This window comes from Peromyscus maniculatus, chromosome 1, assembly GCF_049852395.1.
Source record: "Peromyscus maniculatus bairdii isolate BWxNUB_F1_BW_parent chromosome 1, HU_Pman_BW_mat_3.1, whole genome shotgun sequence".
Classification (NCBI taxonomy): Eukaryota; Metazoa; Chordata; class Mammalia; order Rodentia; family Cricetidae; genus Peromyscus; species Peromyscus maniculatus.
In genome coordinates this window covers 159,730,467-159,745,965 of record NC_134852.1, presented here as the reverse complement: position 1 = coordinate 159,745,965, position 15,499 = coordinate 159,730,467, and the positions used below count along the sequence as shown (strand labels likewise).

General features: G+C 55.0%; 1 protein-coding gene across 2 annotated transcripts in view; it reads right to left on the bottom strand.

Moving 5' to 3' along the window:
- The window catches only part of Macrod1 (mono-ADP ribosylhydrolase 1), a 145,211-nt gene extending 130,830 nt beyond the window's left edge, over positions 1-14,381 (bottom strand). Inside the window, exons 1-3 of one of the 2 annotated variants that reach the window (XM_015999175.3) lie at positions 13,953-14,381; positions 5,275-5,376; positions 4,491-4,607 (exon numbers count right to left, since the gene is read on the bottom strand). In XM_015999175.3, the coding sequence (XP_015854661.2) occupies positions 4,491-4,607; positions 5,275-5,376; positions 13,953-14,244 (511 nt within the window). In that variant the 5' untranslated portion in view covers positions 14,245-14,381. The remainder of the gene's footprint in view (positions 1-4,490; positions 4,608-5,274; positions 5,377-13,952) is intronic. The other variant, XM_006980740.4, reaches the window with a different exon arrangement.
- Between the last annotated feature and the right edge of the window lie 1,118 nt (positions 14,382-15,499).

Here is a 15,499-nt window from a genome sequence, read left to right as displayed (position 1 = left end):
CAGGCAGTCGCTGTCCCTGCGGCCCTCTGCTTGCTAGTCCATCAAGGCGGTCTCTAAATCACCCGCACCAGTCCAGCCCAGGCAGGCTGGGGGACAGCCAGAGCAGGGCGGGGCACTCGGTGGCCGCCGTTCACTCGTGGCCAGACGCTCAGTGGCAATGCCCGCTCCTCCACACGCCTGGCTCCCCTACCCTTCGGAGCAGCGTGAAGGGATGGAACAAGGGCTTCTGCGGCAGTGGGGTGGGGGTGGCGGGGATAAGAGGCGGGTAGGCTCTCACAAATCAAAGCCACGGGACTTAAGGAAGCCGAGTGCCACTCATGCCTTATTTTAAATAAATAAGCAGCTTAAAAGTCTCCAGCGAGGCCAGCTTGTCGCTGTGAGACATGGCTTCACACCATTCTTTAAGGCCAGGCCCCAGAACCCAGACCCTTCAAAGGCCTCCCTGACCCACCCCGCCTCCGCCACCTCCTCGCAGAATTAATTGGTCCCTGCGGCGTCACGCACACTTTATTCAAACCTCCCTCCCGCCGCCGCCCTGTCACATTATATTCTACTTAGCTGCTCCTGCTCCCGACTTCCCCAGGACTAATTTACCAGGGCCCTGTGTGTGTCAGGCCGAAACATGTGTCATCCTCACTCCCACACAGGCTGTGCCTGAGGAGGACCTGAGGGATGGATGGGAGGTGCTGGCAGGAGCCCCCGGGTTCCACTCCAAAGGCCTCGGTGGCGCCCTGACACACATGCATGGCCTGAGATTGCTCTGAAGAGAAAAATGGCTGTGTCTCTACACAAAGTGTGATATTCAAGTATGCTCTGCCCTGAGATGACTCCAAGGCCAGAACCAGGCCACTGGACCCCTGGCTGGCCAAGAATGAGGGTCTTTGTGTCCAGATTTCCTGGCTGGGAGTTGGCCATCTTAGGCACAGGGGCCCACAGACACCAGGCTGCTGGGCTAGACACTCAAGAGGCAGCGTTAAGGTCACATCCCCCGAGGCAGAGAGAAGACTCAGACACTGTGAAAGTCACAACACCTCCCACCCCAAGTGGAGAAACCCAGACCTGAGCCCTCCCCACCCACAGCCCTGGGGATCCGAGGACAGCCAAGAGACAGACACTGCCCCCAGCATCTCCGGGGCCTGAGGAGAGAGTGGCCACAGGGGCTCCCTGGCTTATCTCGCCACTGTGGCAGTCAATTTAATTAAGATGGATGTGGCATACCCCCATGGGCAGGAGCCGTGGCCGGCACAGATGGCAGGAGCTTGAGGCTCTCCCGGGTGCTGCCCTGGCATGTGGCCTTGGCCGTCAGCCCATGGGGCAGCTGTGGGGGGAGTTTAGGGAGTCTGGCTTGCCCCTGTGACCTCAAGGCCTGCCGCTCACCAGCCTCCCGTTCGTTCTCTGCCCCGGGCCTTCTACCCTCTGCCACACGGCAGACATCCACATCACAGACACACATGTACACCATCACATCGCATCTCACACATGCCAGTCACATCACACCCACCATTAAGACACGGTTAAAAATCGATCCTGGGCTCCAAAATGCCAGGTGGCCAGTGGAAAGACGGGGGTTGGGGCGTCGGCAGAGACTGGACCCGCCCCCTGCAAGCATTCCCTGGGTCAGAGACCAAGGGACAGAGATGCCTGCAACCTAGTAGAGGTGCTCTCCCTTAAGCTTCCCACTTCTGTGAGGATCCAAACCTCCCCGTTCCCTCACAGGCCCCCTCTAGCTCCCCACACAGCCTGCTCCTCCATGGCCTATGTTCTTGTAGCTGGAATGAGGCCGGGGGGACATTCCTCCCCATCTGGAAACAGAGACAAAGTGAGAACAAAATGAGGATGGACAGAGAGAGAGAGAGAGAGAGAGAGAGAGAGAGAGAGAGAGAGAGATGGGGTGGAAGCCCTGGTGGGACTTCAAGACCCCAGTCACTCCCAGTCCACACTGTGCTCCATAGGCCATCAAATGCCCACAAGCCAATGCTACCCCTAGCTTCAAAAATAAAAATTTAAAGATTCCCACCCCGGGATAATTGCTCTCTGCTTTTGCCTATTGTGGCGACTCTGCGGTCGGCAATGAGAAGCAATTATTCACGGCTAATGATTATAATCAAGTCAAATAGAATTTAATGGACATGCATTCTCTTCCTGCCTGAAACTTTACATATGAATTAAGCACATATGGGTTTCACGAGGCTCGGACGCAGATTTATGCAGCCCTGAAAAGCCCCACATTGCCTGCGACTTTTATATCACTAATAAAGGCTGATTTATGGGCGCCTCGGAAACGCAATCTCTGCTGCCCCCTGGTGGGTGACGCTGCGGGGGTGAAGCCAGGGCCCAAGGGGATGGGAGGGAAGCAAGGCCGCCGAGGACCTCTGTCTGACCAGAGCCAATACCACATCAAACACCAGGGATGCAGGTTCTGCCTGGGAAACCCACGGCCAACACCTGCTCCAGCCACGGCTTTGCCCCTCTGGAAGGGTTCTGAATCCTGACTGCGCCTCTTTCTAGAAAAAGATCTCAAGGAAACAAACTAAGAGGCGTTGGGTTCACTAAGGCAAGCAGGAGAAGGGACGCTGCTCATCTGCAGGCGACACCAAGTCCTTGACCTTGTTGAGCTGGCACTCAGCATGGCGCTAAGAGTGTCCCAGTTCAGGTGCTGAGCCCTTGGCTCCGGTGCAGGGGGTGAAGGAGCGTCGTTCCTACCTTACATGTGCCCAGCAACCTGATGGGTCCTTTTCCATCATCAACACTGTACGGAGACGAAAAGAAGCCTGGCACATGCAAGGATGCCATGTCCTGGGGAAAGTATGACCAGCGGGCCATCAGCCCAGGGCGGCCGGCTCAGCCAGTGCTGGAGTACTCCTCAGAGAGAGAGCTGACAGGCCAGTCCATGCCCCGTGTCCCAGCTCCCAGAGCTCTCGCCTGTTCCATGAACCCTGTGACACCTACCTTGGTCTCTAAACCCAAATTTGTTCACCAGCCAGGCTGCCAGGGAACTCACGAGGCGAGGCACCTGCTCCTCCATCGTCCTTTCTACAGCTCAACAGGAAAAGGACCTCTGGGTGCCTCCCACACTGTCGGCAACACCGGCAGGGCCGGGTACAAGGCAGGCCCAGGAGACATCCTGAGGGACTGGTGTGTAAACCAGATAAAGCTGTCTTCCTTCACTCAGATAGAGTCATCGGACTCCCTGCCACCTACCCTCTGTCAGGTGCCCAAGACACACAGAAGCAACAGCCAGAAAGGCAAAGGTGACCCGCACTCTCTCTGGCACTGAGCGCCACCCGTCACTGTGTGCCTGAGACAAGCGCGGCGGCGGGGGTGGGGAGGGGGTGGGGGGTCCAGTGTTCTACCTCTGCAGACACTGCCAGGAGCGCCACCCAGACCCCAAAGTCCAGAGCAGACCGAGCAGTCACCTCTGCTGGGAGCCCAGGTGCCGAAGGAGGCCAAAGAGGCATTGACAGCATCAGCGGCCCCCCCCCCCCCAGAGTCCTGGAGGGACCGGATCCCTTGTCAAGACTCAGGTCGGGCAGAGCTTCTGCAAGCCGGAAGGTAAGGTGAGAGGAGGTCCAGGGCGCCTGGAGTACTGTGGGCCACACAGGGGTGGGGGCTGGCATGGTGGGGTTTTTCTGTGAGTCGGAGCCCTGTGCCAGGAGCTCTGCCCTGATATTCACAGAACCATAGAAAATACACCTCTGATGCCAGCTGTAGTTCCCGCGGATTGTATGAGGGAGGGAGGGAGGGAGGGAGGGAGGGAGGGAGGGAGGGAGGGAGGGAGGGAAGCTACCCGACCTTGTTCCAGGAAGTTCCTGCACTCATGCTAGACTTTGCTGACCCCAGACACCCAGTCCCCATGACTCCAGAGCCCTTCCCAGAGCCTCCTGACCTCAGCCAGCCAAACACCACAGCGTCCTTCCCTCCCCCAGAGAAGCAGCTGCCTCCACTCTGCCAAGCCAGCAAGAAGAGAACACACGCAGGAAACTGAGCAGCTAGCTCCCAGCCCAGGCGCTGGAGAGCTGCCAGGGAGCTGAGGGGACCTCTCCGTACCCTCCCTCCCCTCCATGAGCTCCCTCACCTGGCCAGGTGTGGGGTGAGCCAGGGCTGGTGGGGGTGGGGAAGCAGCCACAGCCCCCACCCCCACCCCCACCCCAGGATGAAGAGAGCCGGCTGGCTTTGGCCTCCACCTCAGGGGCAGGGCAGTGTGGCGTCTTTCCAGCCATGCTCTTCCCCATGCCCACTGCTAATGGGCCTCAGGGCTGCAAGGCAGCTTGGCAGAGCGGCGAGGTGCCCCCACAAGGCAGGTCAGGGCTTCAAGAGAAGAAGAGCCCGAGTTGCCGCCACGCTGGGCCCCTGTGGCGCCAGCAAAGCCGTCCACACAGCAACTGAGAGGCTCTCTGGAGCCAGGTGGCGCCCACCCATTTTTGGCACACCACCCAAGCTGAACGTGACAAAGTGGCACCCCAGGCCTCTGACTCGGGCCAGCCACTCACCAGCATTGACAATGGCATCCACTTCCAGCTTGGTGATGTCCCCACGGAACAGGGAGATTTTCTCATTCAGCTGCTTGTCCTTCTTATACTTGGGGTCCTCCACCTTCACAGACACCCCTGGAACAGGCAGGGTTAAGGGGTCACAAAGGGGACCTTCATTGCAGGGTGGCTGGGCCAGAGCCCATGGGCAAAGTGCCTAAAGGGTAGTGATTGGCCACTGATGCTGGTGATGGCATCCTCCTCTGAATGAGCGCCTACTGTGTGCACACGAGGCCTTTATAATAATGCTCCAGGAAGCGTAGTGATCTCACATACCCCCTTTTTCCTACTTTTGAGACTGGCTGGCCTCAACTTGACAAATAGCCAAGACTGGTCTTCAGCTCCTCATCTCCTGCCTCTACCTCCCAAGTGCTGGGGTTACAGGAATGCCTCACCACACCTGACTTCACACACTCCATTTTCTAGGTGTCACAACAGAGGCTGAGATGGGATAAGAAGTTCCCCAGCATGCCCCTGTAAGCAAGTGTGGCATGGCATCAAAACCCAGCGCCCAGCAACTGAGTGCCCGAGGTAGATGGCGTCTGTGGCCTGGAGCTGCCTTCCTAATGCTCTCACGAGACTGAAGACCAAACTGGCCTCAGGCAATGTTAATAATTAAATGAGGTGACACACGCAGAGAGCCTGGATGTAGGGAGCAGGCAATTGGTGCCACTGGCTGCTTCTGTCAGGTCCTCCCAAGCCATTCTGCTGGGGGCACCTGCCATGCCCAGAGAATCAGGCCTACCTTTCGCTGTCTCCTTCCATGTGGGGATCTTCTTCAGCTTAATGAAGTCCCTGCAGAAGTAGTGTTCCTCCCTCTGCTTGTCACTCAAGCCCTTCAGAAAAGCTGCAGGGGCAAGACAGACAGAAAGGAGAGTCAGTGTGGCCGGGCGAAGACCGGTCCCCACCTAGGCCTCCTCCTCCTGAGGGCTCCTGCTGAGTCCAACCCAATCCCAACTGCCATGTTTCCCATGGTCCTCAGGGACAGAGACGCTGAGGACTCTACAACATCTTACCCTGCTGTCTTAGTTCAGGAAGAGAAACTGAGGCCCAGGGAGAGTGGGGGACTTGTTCAGCCACTGCAGACCCCGGTTCAGAGTTCAACCTGGCCACCTCCTGATGCCTAAACATCTCTGGGTCCCGCATGTCTGCATTTGTGGCGGGGTGAGATGTCCATTGCAGAACAGCTGGAAACTCGCACGCAGTAAGCCAGGCAGGCTGGTGATGCTCTGTCCCTTGTCATCACAGTGTCACTGGTGGCAAGACCAGTGTCCTCAAAGATAGACTGGCAGATCTGGAGCCTGTGCCAGCCTCTGCCCAGCACTGGCTGGGGTTTCTATGCAGCCTGCAGGCAAATGTCCCCATTTCTACAGATGAGGCGGCAGGCACTTGGGAGGCAGCCTGAGGTCACTCAGATGGTGAGGGAGGACCCAGGCACCCACCTGCTCACAGACTCTGAGTGTGCCAAGTTGGTCCACCCTGCCCCAAGTCAGGCCTTCCCTTGCTGTAGTGAACTTGACCCACCTCAGAGGCAGTTCTGCTAGAGCTTAGTCCAGGCTTGTGGCTCACAGGCTCCCCCTGCTGGTGAGAGACTACCTATACACTTAGGCTCAGCCCAGCCTGGTTCCCTCAAACACAGATGGCAGATTAGAGTGACCCTCACCATCACCAGAGAGGGGATTGTGGTGATACAGTGTGTACCCTAATAAACTTGCCTGAGGAGCAGAGGACAGAGCCAGCCACTAGACTAGACATAGAGGTCGGGCAATGATGGCACACACCTTTAATCCAATCACTCGGGAGGCAGAGATCCTCTGGATCTCTGTGAGTTTAAGCCCACACTGGGCTACATGAGATTGATCCAGTCAATATAGGAAACAGAGCCAGGCAGTGGTGGCACACACCTTTAATCCCAGCACTTGAGATCTCACGCCTTTGCTTGGGAAGCACACTCACCTTTAATCCCAGGAAGTGATATGGCAGGGCAGAGAAAGCTATATAAGGCGTGAGGAAACAGGAACTCGCTCTCTTTAGGCTGAGGATTCCGTAGGGATAAGGACTAGTGGCTGCTGCTCTGCTTCTCTCATCTTTCACCTGATATCTGGCTCTGGGTTTTTTATTAAAAGACCATCTAAGATTCGAACAACAGTAAAGTCACACGAAAGAACCCAAGGGGCATCAGAAGAGAGGTAGGAGCTGTCTGGGGATGTAGCTCAGCTGGCAGAGTGCTTGCCCAAAGCCCTGGGTTCCAACCTCACTACTCCCTCCCCTCCTCTAGGTAAGACACAGCTCAAACCTAAGGACATTCCCTGACCCCAAGATGACCCTGACCCCACGCTGACACACCCCCATTTCCAAACCTGTCCTCCTAACTACACCCACCGACCTGGCAATTTACCAACCTATTCCTCAAACACCCAGGTGATTTCCTGCCTTGGGGCCTCTGCACCTGCTATACCTGAAATCCTGAAATAGTAGTTTCCTTTCATTCCCACTTCCCACTAAGAATCTTTAAATATATATATATATATATATATATATATATATATATTGTATACAATGTTCTGTCTTCATGCATGCCTGCACGCCAGAAGAGGGCACCAGATCTCATTATGGATGGTTGTGAGCTACCATGTGGTTGCTGGGAATTGAACTCAGGACCTCTGGAAGAGCAGCCAGTGCTCTTAACCTCCGAGCCATCTCTCCAGCTCCCCCACTAAGAATCTTGAGAGTCTGTGTGCTCCTTCCTAGACCTTGGCCAATAGGATCCATGTGAGGATCTCTACTCTACACCACCAGCACAGTGCACAGTGTGCGCCAGGCTCCATTAATGACTCAGTGAAGAGCTAAAACCTGAAGGCTGAGGGTCAGCTGGCTGAGCAGTCATCCAGGCAGAGGGCTCCTGTGCAGAAGTGCTGAGGCAAAGGAACATTTGGGGTGATGTGGAGGGAAGCTGGAACAGCCAGAGCAGAGAGAGAAAACAGGGCACAGAGGGGTGGAGAGAAACCACATGGGGCTTTCATTCCCCCTTGGGAATGGCCTGAGCCTCAGTTTCCTTTTCTAGGTCAGAGATAAAGTACCCTCCCTGGCACCCAGATGCTGAAGGTCTGTGAGAAGGGGGCAGTCAAGACCAGCAAGAACACTGGCTCTAGCATGCATGAGTCCTAGGTTCAACCCCAATTCCGGCTTTAGAAAAAGAAAGCAGGACTGTAGTGCAGCCCCTTTGTAGCATCACAGATTCCTCAGGAGGGGAGCCCAGGAGGGCAGGATTTGAGAGGACAATGCTTTTCCCAGGTGGAAAGCAGGGCAGGTAGAGCTTTAGCCATTATATAGCTCCCCATACTAGTTATTACATGCAATCATGACCAAAGACACCCTGAACCTTGGCACAATCAAGTGTGGATGCTTCCAGCCGGCTAGACCTGGAGCTGGCATCAAGAAGCTGGGGTAGCACCAACCGACTGCTTGCCAATTACTACAGACCAGGTATAGGCGCTGCTGAGGTGGTCAGGCTGGGACCAAGCCTGGAACCACATGGGAAGACACCTAGACCCCTGGCAGACACATCTGACAGATGCCAGCACCTTAGAGGAGAGGCAGAAAAACCTAGCCCTTGTCACACCCAGGTGAAAGAAACCTGGGGTGGATCTGGCCTTCCTCACAACTTTGGTGGTCTCGTTTGAATGGCCACAGTTCTCAAGGCCCACTTGCTCCAATGGAGTCCAAACAGAGCACTGTTTCCCAGAGACTACAACCTGTCTCCGCCACTAACCACCACTACACCAGTCTCAGGGACATCTGTCAGTCTGTCCCTGTCGGTGCTGGTCCCCAAATACACAACCTCAAAAGGCCAGCATGAGCCAGATATGGTGGCACACAACTGTTATCCCAGCATTTGCCAGGTAGAGGCAGAAGGATCAGGAACTCAAGGCCAGCCTGGGCCGTATGAGATGCAAAAAGGCCGGCACACCAGTACTGTGTCTCTATCTCCAAACAAGGTCACGGCCATGACACCTTCCTGAGGTGCTGGGAACTACACCGAGATAGTTCTCTGCCCCAGGGCCCACACACTGTTCCTCACCTCAGCTCCATCTTTCAGGACCATCTCCCAGGCCTCCTCTACCCCACACAGCCACTGCCCACCTCCTTTCAAGTCAGATGCAGACTTAAAGCACAAGTGGGTTTTATTTTTTTTATAAAAGATGTAAAACATGCATTTTCATTCTCTATCACTTCTGAAGAGGCGAGAGTATTTCACGGCTCACTGAGACAGGTGTTGTAAAAAGATGTTCGCAGTAAATTTTGATGGGGAAGCCTGACCCCAGACTGAGCTTCCAGAGGCTCGTGGGCACGAAAGCTGGGCAGGAGGAAGCAGGCTCCGCCAGAGCCATAAAGCGCGCCAGGCAAACGGGAATTCAATGATGTGTTTTAAGAAGTATCTTTATGACACTTTGCAAGACGTCGTTCAGAGAGATGAGACAGGCTGGGCCTGGGGGGCTGGGGGGGGCTGAGTCTGCAGAACACCGGGTGGGCACAGCTGATAAGGTTGTGCACTGAACACAGCGGCACGCAGCTTCTGTGGCATTAATCACCTGTGCTCACCGGCCCCTGGGAGCAGCGACTCATCCCAGCCCACGGCACAAGCAGCAGAGAACAGAGTATGAAGCCCACTGCAGCTCTCGACCTGCCTCCACACACACTGGGGTGTACGAAGGCTGCACCCCAACATGGAAGAGATGCCCTCACCCCTAATTCTCAGGTGTGCCTGGACACTATGCTGGCTCAGCAGTCCCATCAGAGACGCTGACACTGAGATGATGTTCCCTAAGGTCCTCAATCAGTCCTGGCCCCTCCAACAGGATCTGCAGCTGAAGCATAGGAATCTCACCATGACACCAGGGACAAAGAATGCAGGCTGGTCTGTAAGAGCCCAGCACAGCCAGGATAGGAGGCTGGGAAGAGATGTGGAAGGGGGCAGCTCTGTAGGCTGTCACTCTAATGTGACCCCAGCACAACAGTAGGAGCTTTGGGTCCCATTTCATAGATGAGGAAATAGAGGCTCAGAGAGCAGGCAACAGTGACCCTGGGGCTTGCTGGAGTCTGATGGCACCAATGTTCCTTCTTCTTTTCAGTACATAGTTCTGCCCCAGCATGGGACAAGAAGTCAAGGATAGGACAGAGCCCCTAGATGTTCCTGATGGCCCCAACTAAGTCCCCTCAAGCCAGCTGCCTTTCATTGTGAAATTTCCAATGTTTATTTTTTATAATAAGTATAAATTAAAATAAGTAATTTTTATGTTTATTTATTTTTATCGTATGGCATGAGTATTTTGCCTGTGTGTATGTATGTGCATCATGTACCTGTCTAGTGCTCTTAGAGGCCAGAAGAGGGCATCAGATCCCCTAGAACTGGAGTTGGGGGTGGTTGTGGACCATTATGTAAGAGCTAGAAAGTGAACCCAGGTCCTCAAAAAGTGCAATCAGGACTCTGCAGCCCTGTTTCCAGTCTTCTGAACAGAACCTAGTTGGAGGGAGGGCACTGTGGCACCCAAGAACCAAGGAGATTCGGTGAATTAACCAGTGTAATCAGATCTGGCAGAAGGCCACAAAGCTTAGCACTTGGTTCAACCCCCAGGATAATATGAACCAGGCTTCAAGCTTGGTAGTGCACACCTGTAATCTCAGCATCTGGAATACTGTACAGGCCGGAGGATCAGAAGTTCAAAGTCATCCTCCACTATACAGGGAATTAGAGGCAAGCCTAGGCTACAGGAGATACTGTCTCCAAAACAAAACAAAACAAAACTGAAAAGCCTACATGTCTCCTGATGAGGGCATCCAGCCTGGTGGCTGTCCTGGTGTGGAAGGTTAATGGACCCAGAGAAGCAGGCAGCCAACATGGAGGTGAAGAAGGAGCCGAGCCTTGGGCAAGGCCTCTCTAGCTGGACCACAGCAGGCAATGGGTATGGCACAAAACCCCATAAGGAGATTCTTCTGGAGGGCTGAGCCCTTCCCAAGCACTGATGCTTGCTCTCCTGCCTCTCACCTGCCCACCTGCTGTCTGCCTTGCAGCCTGCTGCTTGAGTGAGACTATGCTTTGAATGTGAATGTCCCCACAGGCTCATGTCACATGGTCCCTAGCTAATGGTGCTATTCTTGGGAGGCGGGGGCTGGCTGGTGGAACCAGGAGCTAGCTGGGTTTTTGCAGGTTATGCCTTGGACCTTACTCACCCTCTGCTTCCTCATCTGCCACTCGCTCCTGCCACGATGGTCACACGTTCCTTTTGTTTGGGACAGTCTTGCCAGGTAGCATCGTCCCTGCTCTATAGCCTACACCAGGCTCAAACTCACAGCAATCCTCCTGCCTCTAGTGCTAGGATCCTCTTCTGAGTACTGGGATCAGCGGTGTGCATCATGCCTCCTTGGCCCTTGTGCACAGAGACCTTTTGCACCCAGGAGCCAAAATGAATCTCTTCTCTTCTTTCTTCCCTTAAATGAAGTTATTGTGGTCACAGCCATGCAAACACTAACATCGGCTGCTCTGGAGGAGAACAGGGACCACCACGCAACCCAAGACTGTGCCTGGCTTTCCCATAGGGTGAGGAGGCCCTGCCCAAGGGCTCAGGAGTTTCACACCCACTGCTATTTTACATAGATAGCTGCTGCTGGTGGTGGTGGTGGTTTTTTTGAGCCTGGGTTTCACTGTGTATCCTGGACTGTTCTGGAACTTGCTCTGTAGACCAGGCTGGCCTGGAACTCACTGAGATCCACCTGCCTCTGCCTCCTGAATTAAAGGTGTGCCTCACCACCACCTGGCCATATTTTTTCACCCTAATCTGCCTGTGCATCAGTCTTGTGTAAGCTTGATCACCGTGTGCCAGTCTCTGACAGAAGGTCACCTCAGGAAAGCAAGCATGTAGCTATCTAGTCCTCATCTAGCTATATCCCTGAAAGCTCATGTCCGTCCACTAGAGACACGGATCAGGGCGGTCTGAGAAACTTTATGCACAAGAAACCCAAATACCCATCTATAAAAGAAGGCATGTACAAGCTGTGGTACATCTGTAAGATGGACTACTACCCAGAAGTAAAGAAGCATAAACTGTCATAATGTGTACATGTGGACTTCAGAGTGAGATCCAGGCCAGCCTGGGCTACAGAGGAAGACTTTGTTGGTTTGGTTTTTGGTTTTTTGTTTTTGTTTTGTTTTTCCGAGACAGGGTTTCTCTGTTGTTTTGGTGCCTGTCCTGGATCTCACTCTGTAGACCAGGATGGCCTTGAACTCACAGAGATCCACCTGGCTCTGCCTCCCGAGTGCTGGGGTTAAACTGGGTTTAAAGGCATGCGCCACCACTGCCCAGCTTGTTTTGTTTTTGGAGACAGGGTCTCACTCTGTATCCCTGGCTAGCTTAGAACTTGCCCTGTAGACCAGACTGACCTGAACCTCACAGAGATCTGCCTGCTTCTGCCAACCAAGTGCTGTATTACAGGCATGTGTCACTAATCTTAGCCTTTTATTTATTTATTTTTTTAACAAAAAAACAAAGCCTTTGAGGCTGGTGGATCTCTGTGAGTTTGAGGCCAGCCTGGTCTATATAGTGAGTTCTGGGACAGCCAGAACTACATAGAGGGACACTCTCTCAAAAAACAAACACATACACACACACACACACACACACACACACACACACACACACACACACAAAGAAAGAAAGAAAAGAAAAGAAAAGAAAAGAAAAGAAAACAGGCCATCCCCACATTTCCATGCCCAGAGCCTGTTGCCCTGGGTCATGGAGGCTTGGAGTAAACTCTTCCACACACTAGGTAACTAGAGAGAGGTCTTGTCTCACCTGCCAGCCACTGTCACTGATACCTCAGGGCTGCATTTGGTCACAATGGGACCACCTCCTCTAAGTCTAGCCCTACCTCCTGACCTTCCCCACTCAGTTTCTTTACCTCAGATCCCTGATGGACGATCTCTGACCTCCCTAGCTCAGGCGGCCCCAGCCAGCACAGTTTCTTCATAGTACCCACAGCGCTGGCCCCCATAGGGCATGAGGTAAAAGTTTATTGAATGAGCGCTAAGAAGACGGCTCAGTGGGCAAATGCACTTGCCACGCAAGCCTGGACACCCGGGTTTGCTCCCCAGAACCCATGCAAGAACCTAAAAGCCAGACGAAGTAACTCTGGTAAAAATCCCACTGGAAATGGCAAGCGGAGACCAGAGACTCTCCAGAGCCTTAAGGACCAGCTCACCCGGCTCCCACAGCCCCAGCTCACCCGGAGGACTAGGATCTAGGAACAGAAGCAGAACCTACACTAGGTGTAATACTGTCCCAGCTCTCTGCCATGGCTCTGGGTTGCTGCTCTCCCTGGGAAGGCTGGATTCTGAGGGACTATGATGACTTCCACTGCGGGAGTTCTGGGCCAGCCCCCAACTCCTGGCCAAGTTTGAGGGCGTGGCGAGTTTTCTCTGCTCCCAGAGAGGACCGCCAAGTGCTTTAGAATCCTGGGCAGACAGGCAACTCAAACCACAGGGAGTTCTCTTTCCTAAAACGTCCCAATCTGAGGTTACCTTCAACCCAGCTTGACCCATCCTCTATGGTCACGCCCACCAGCAGCCCAGCCAATGAGGCAGGAGCCTTCGCAGCTCTTTTGAAAGGGGATCCGCCCAGAACCACAGAGGAGGGACTGGAGCTGAAGGGCAGGGGCAGCTGGGCCGCCGCCGTTCAGAGCTATTTGGGACTCTGGACTTTGCGTTCCAGCTAGAGACTCACTCGGTCGTCCAGGACCCGTGGCCCCTTCCCGGCATGCCTGTCCAGAAGGAGAGATATTTTCATTCTTGGGAGCAATCAGTGATTCTCACCAGCCCACACTCGATGTCAGTCTGCTCTCCAGGTTCTATGAGCCCAGTCCCACAAGAAGGGGGCAGCGTGCTGGCAAGGGGCCAGAAGCCAGCAGGCGGGCAAAACGGGCGCCTACCACACTCCCAGGGAGGCCGGCACCCAAGCTGCCACTCTTGGGGCTATCTGACCCTACCTGGCAGCCACAGGCCCGCCCTGTGCTGCTCTCTCAGCCCATCCCTGCCACTTGCCCCAAATGTCTAGCAGCATACAAGGCCAGGTGTCGGAGGTCAAGAGTCCACACTTTGCCTCCGCACACTCGAGCCTGACCTTGGGGACATGGGCTCCGGCACTGGGCCTCAGTTTCCCTCCTGCGCATAGAGGAAGGTGTCTGGGCGGGAGGGGTTTTCGGGGATCCATAGCTGAGGTATGGCCGCTTTCCCCACTAGCTTGGTCAAGGGGTAACCTGGTGTGGGAGCTAGCTGGACATGGCTGTGGGCTGAGGGGAGTCCCCAAGTGTCTCAGGGGCATGTGGGGTGCCATTCGGCCGGGGAGGCCCACACCCTGCGCTCACACTTACATTTGGCCTCCTTCCAGTCGGTGGAGGTGCTCAGGTCCACCTTCGCGGCCATGGCCAGGGGGGCCCAGGTGCGCACCCAGGCTCCACGCCCCGCCGCCCCCCACGCCCCAACTCCCGCCGAGGGCCACGCGCAGTGGCTGTGGGCACCCAGCGCCACCGGGGGACCGCACGCACTGCTGCGGGCCCGCGGGCCACCCGCCGAGCTGCCGGGCCAGGGGCGCGGGGCAACCAGCAGCTGCCCCGCCGCGCGCAGCTGTGCCAGGCGGCCGGACACTTGACTCTGCAGCGACATGTGCAGGCGGTGCCGGGCGGCTCCCCGCCCACTCTGACTCTATTTACGGTGCTCAGGAGAGTCGGGCTCGGTCCCTTATTTACTCTGGGGCGAGAGTGGCGCGTGCCAGCCCGTGGCGACCTGCTTAGAGACCGCGGGCGGCGCGCCGCTGGGCACCCTGGAACTTGTAGTCCCGATCCGACCCACGGCGCTCATGCACTTGTGTACACACGTGCGCACCCAGCCGGTCTGTGTCCTCCGGGGTGTGGCTGCAGCCGACCTCCTGAAGCTCGGTGGTGACTCGGCGCCTGGGTCTTTTCGCTGAGCTGCCCTGGCTCAGTACTCAACTCGGCCTCTGCCGCATGTTTTGCAGGCAGAGAGACCTGGGCTTGTGTCGCTGACCCCACACTTTACCCAGCTCCGCGTCTGGTCCACAACAGCCGCAGGTTCCAGTCCACCAAGGGGAGGTGATAGGTGTGGCGGACCAATTTGTCAGGTTGGGCGACTTCTTCGGAGCCGGGCAGAAGAGCTCGGCCTCCCCCGAAGCTCCAGGTGCCAAGCGGCACCTACTAAATTCCAGAGCAGCCAAGGCACTAGTGAGATTTGAAAGGCAGAAACTTGGGTGCCAAACCCCGTGTGGTGGTGCACACCTATAATTCCAGCTTTTGGGAGGCAGAGGCTGGAGGATTCTAGGAAAGTTTAAGGCTAGCCTGACTACAGGCAGCCCCATAGTGAGACCCTGTCTCAGTCAATCGGTCGATCTATCAATCAATATAAAAAAGAAAAGAGAAAAGAAAAGAAAAAATAAATAAAAGAAAATCTGGGTGCCTCGGAGCACTATCTGGTGAACGAACTAGGGTAATTTTTTTTTAACCTAAAGACACATGCCTGAGGGGCTGGAGAGATGGCTCAGCAGTTATAGAGCACTGACTGACTGCTCTTCCAGAGGCCCCGGGTTTAAATATCAACACTCACATGGCAGCTCACTACTGTCTGTAACTCAAAGACCTGATACTGTCGTGGGATATCTGTACACTGTGTGAAGCTGTGATTGGTGTGATAAAGAGCTGAACGGTCAATACCTAGGCAGGAAGTATAGATTAGGCAGGATTTCCAGGGAGAGAAAGGAAGCGGAAGACTGAGGCCACGGGAGACGCCACTGAGACACGGAAGGAGTCAGACACACATAATGGAGGAGAGGTAAAATCCACGTCGTAGAACGTAGATTAATAAAAATATAGGTTAATTTAAGTTACAAGAGCTAGTTACAACTTAC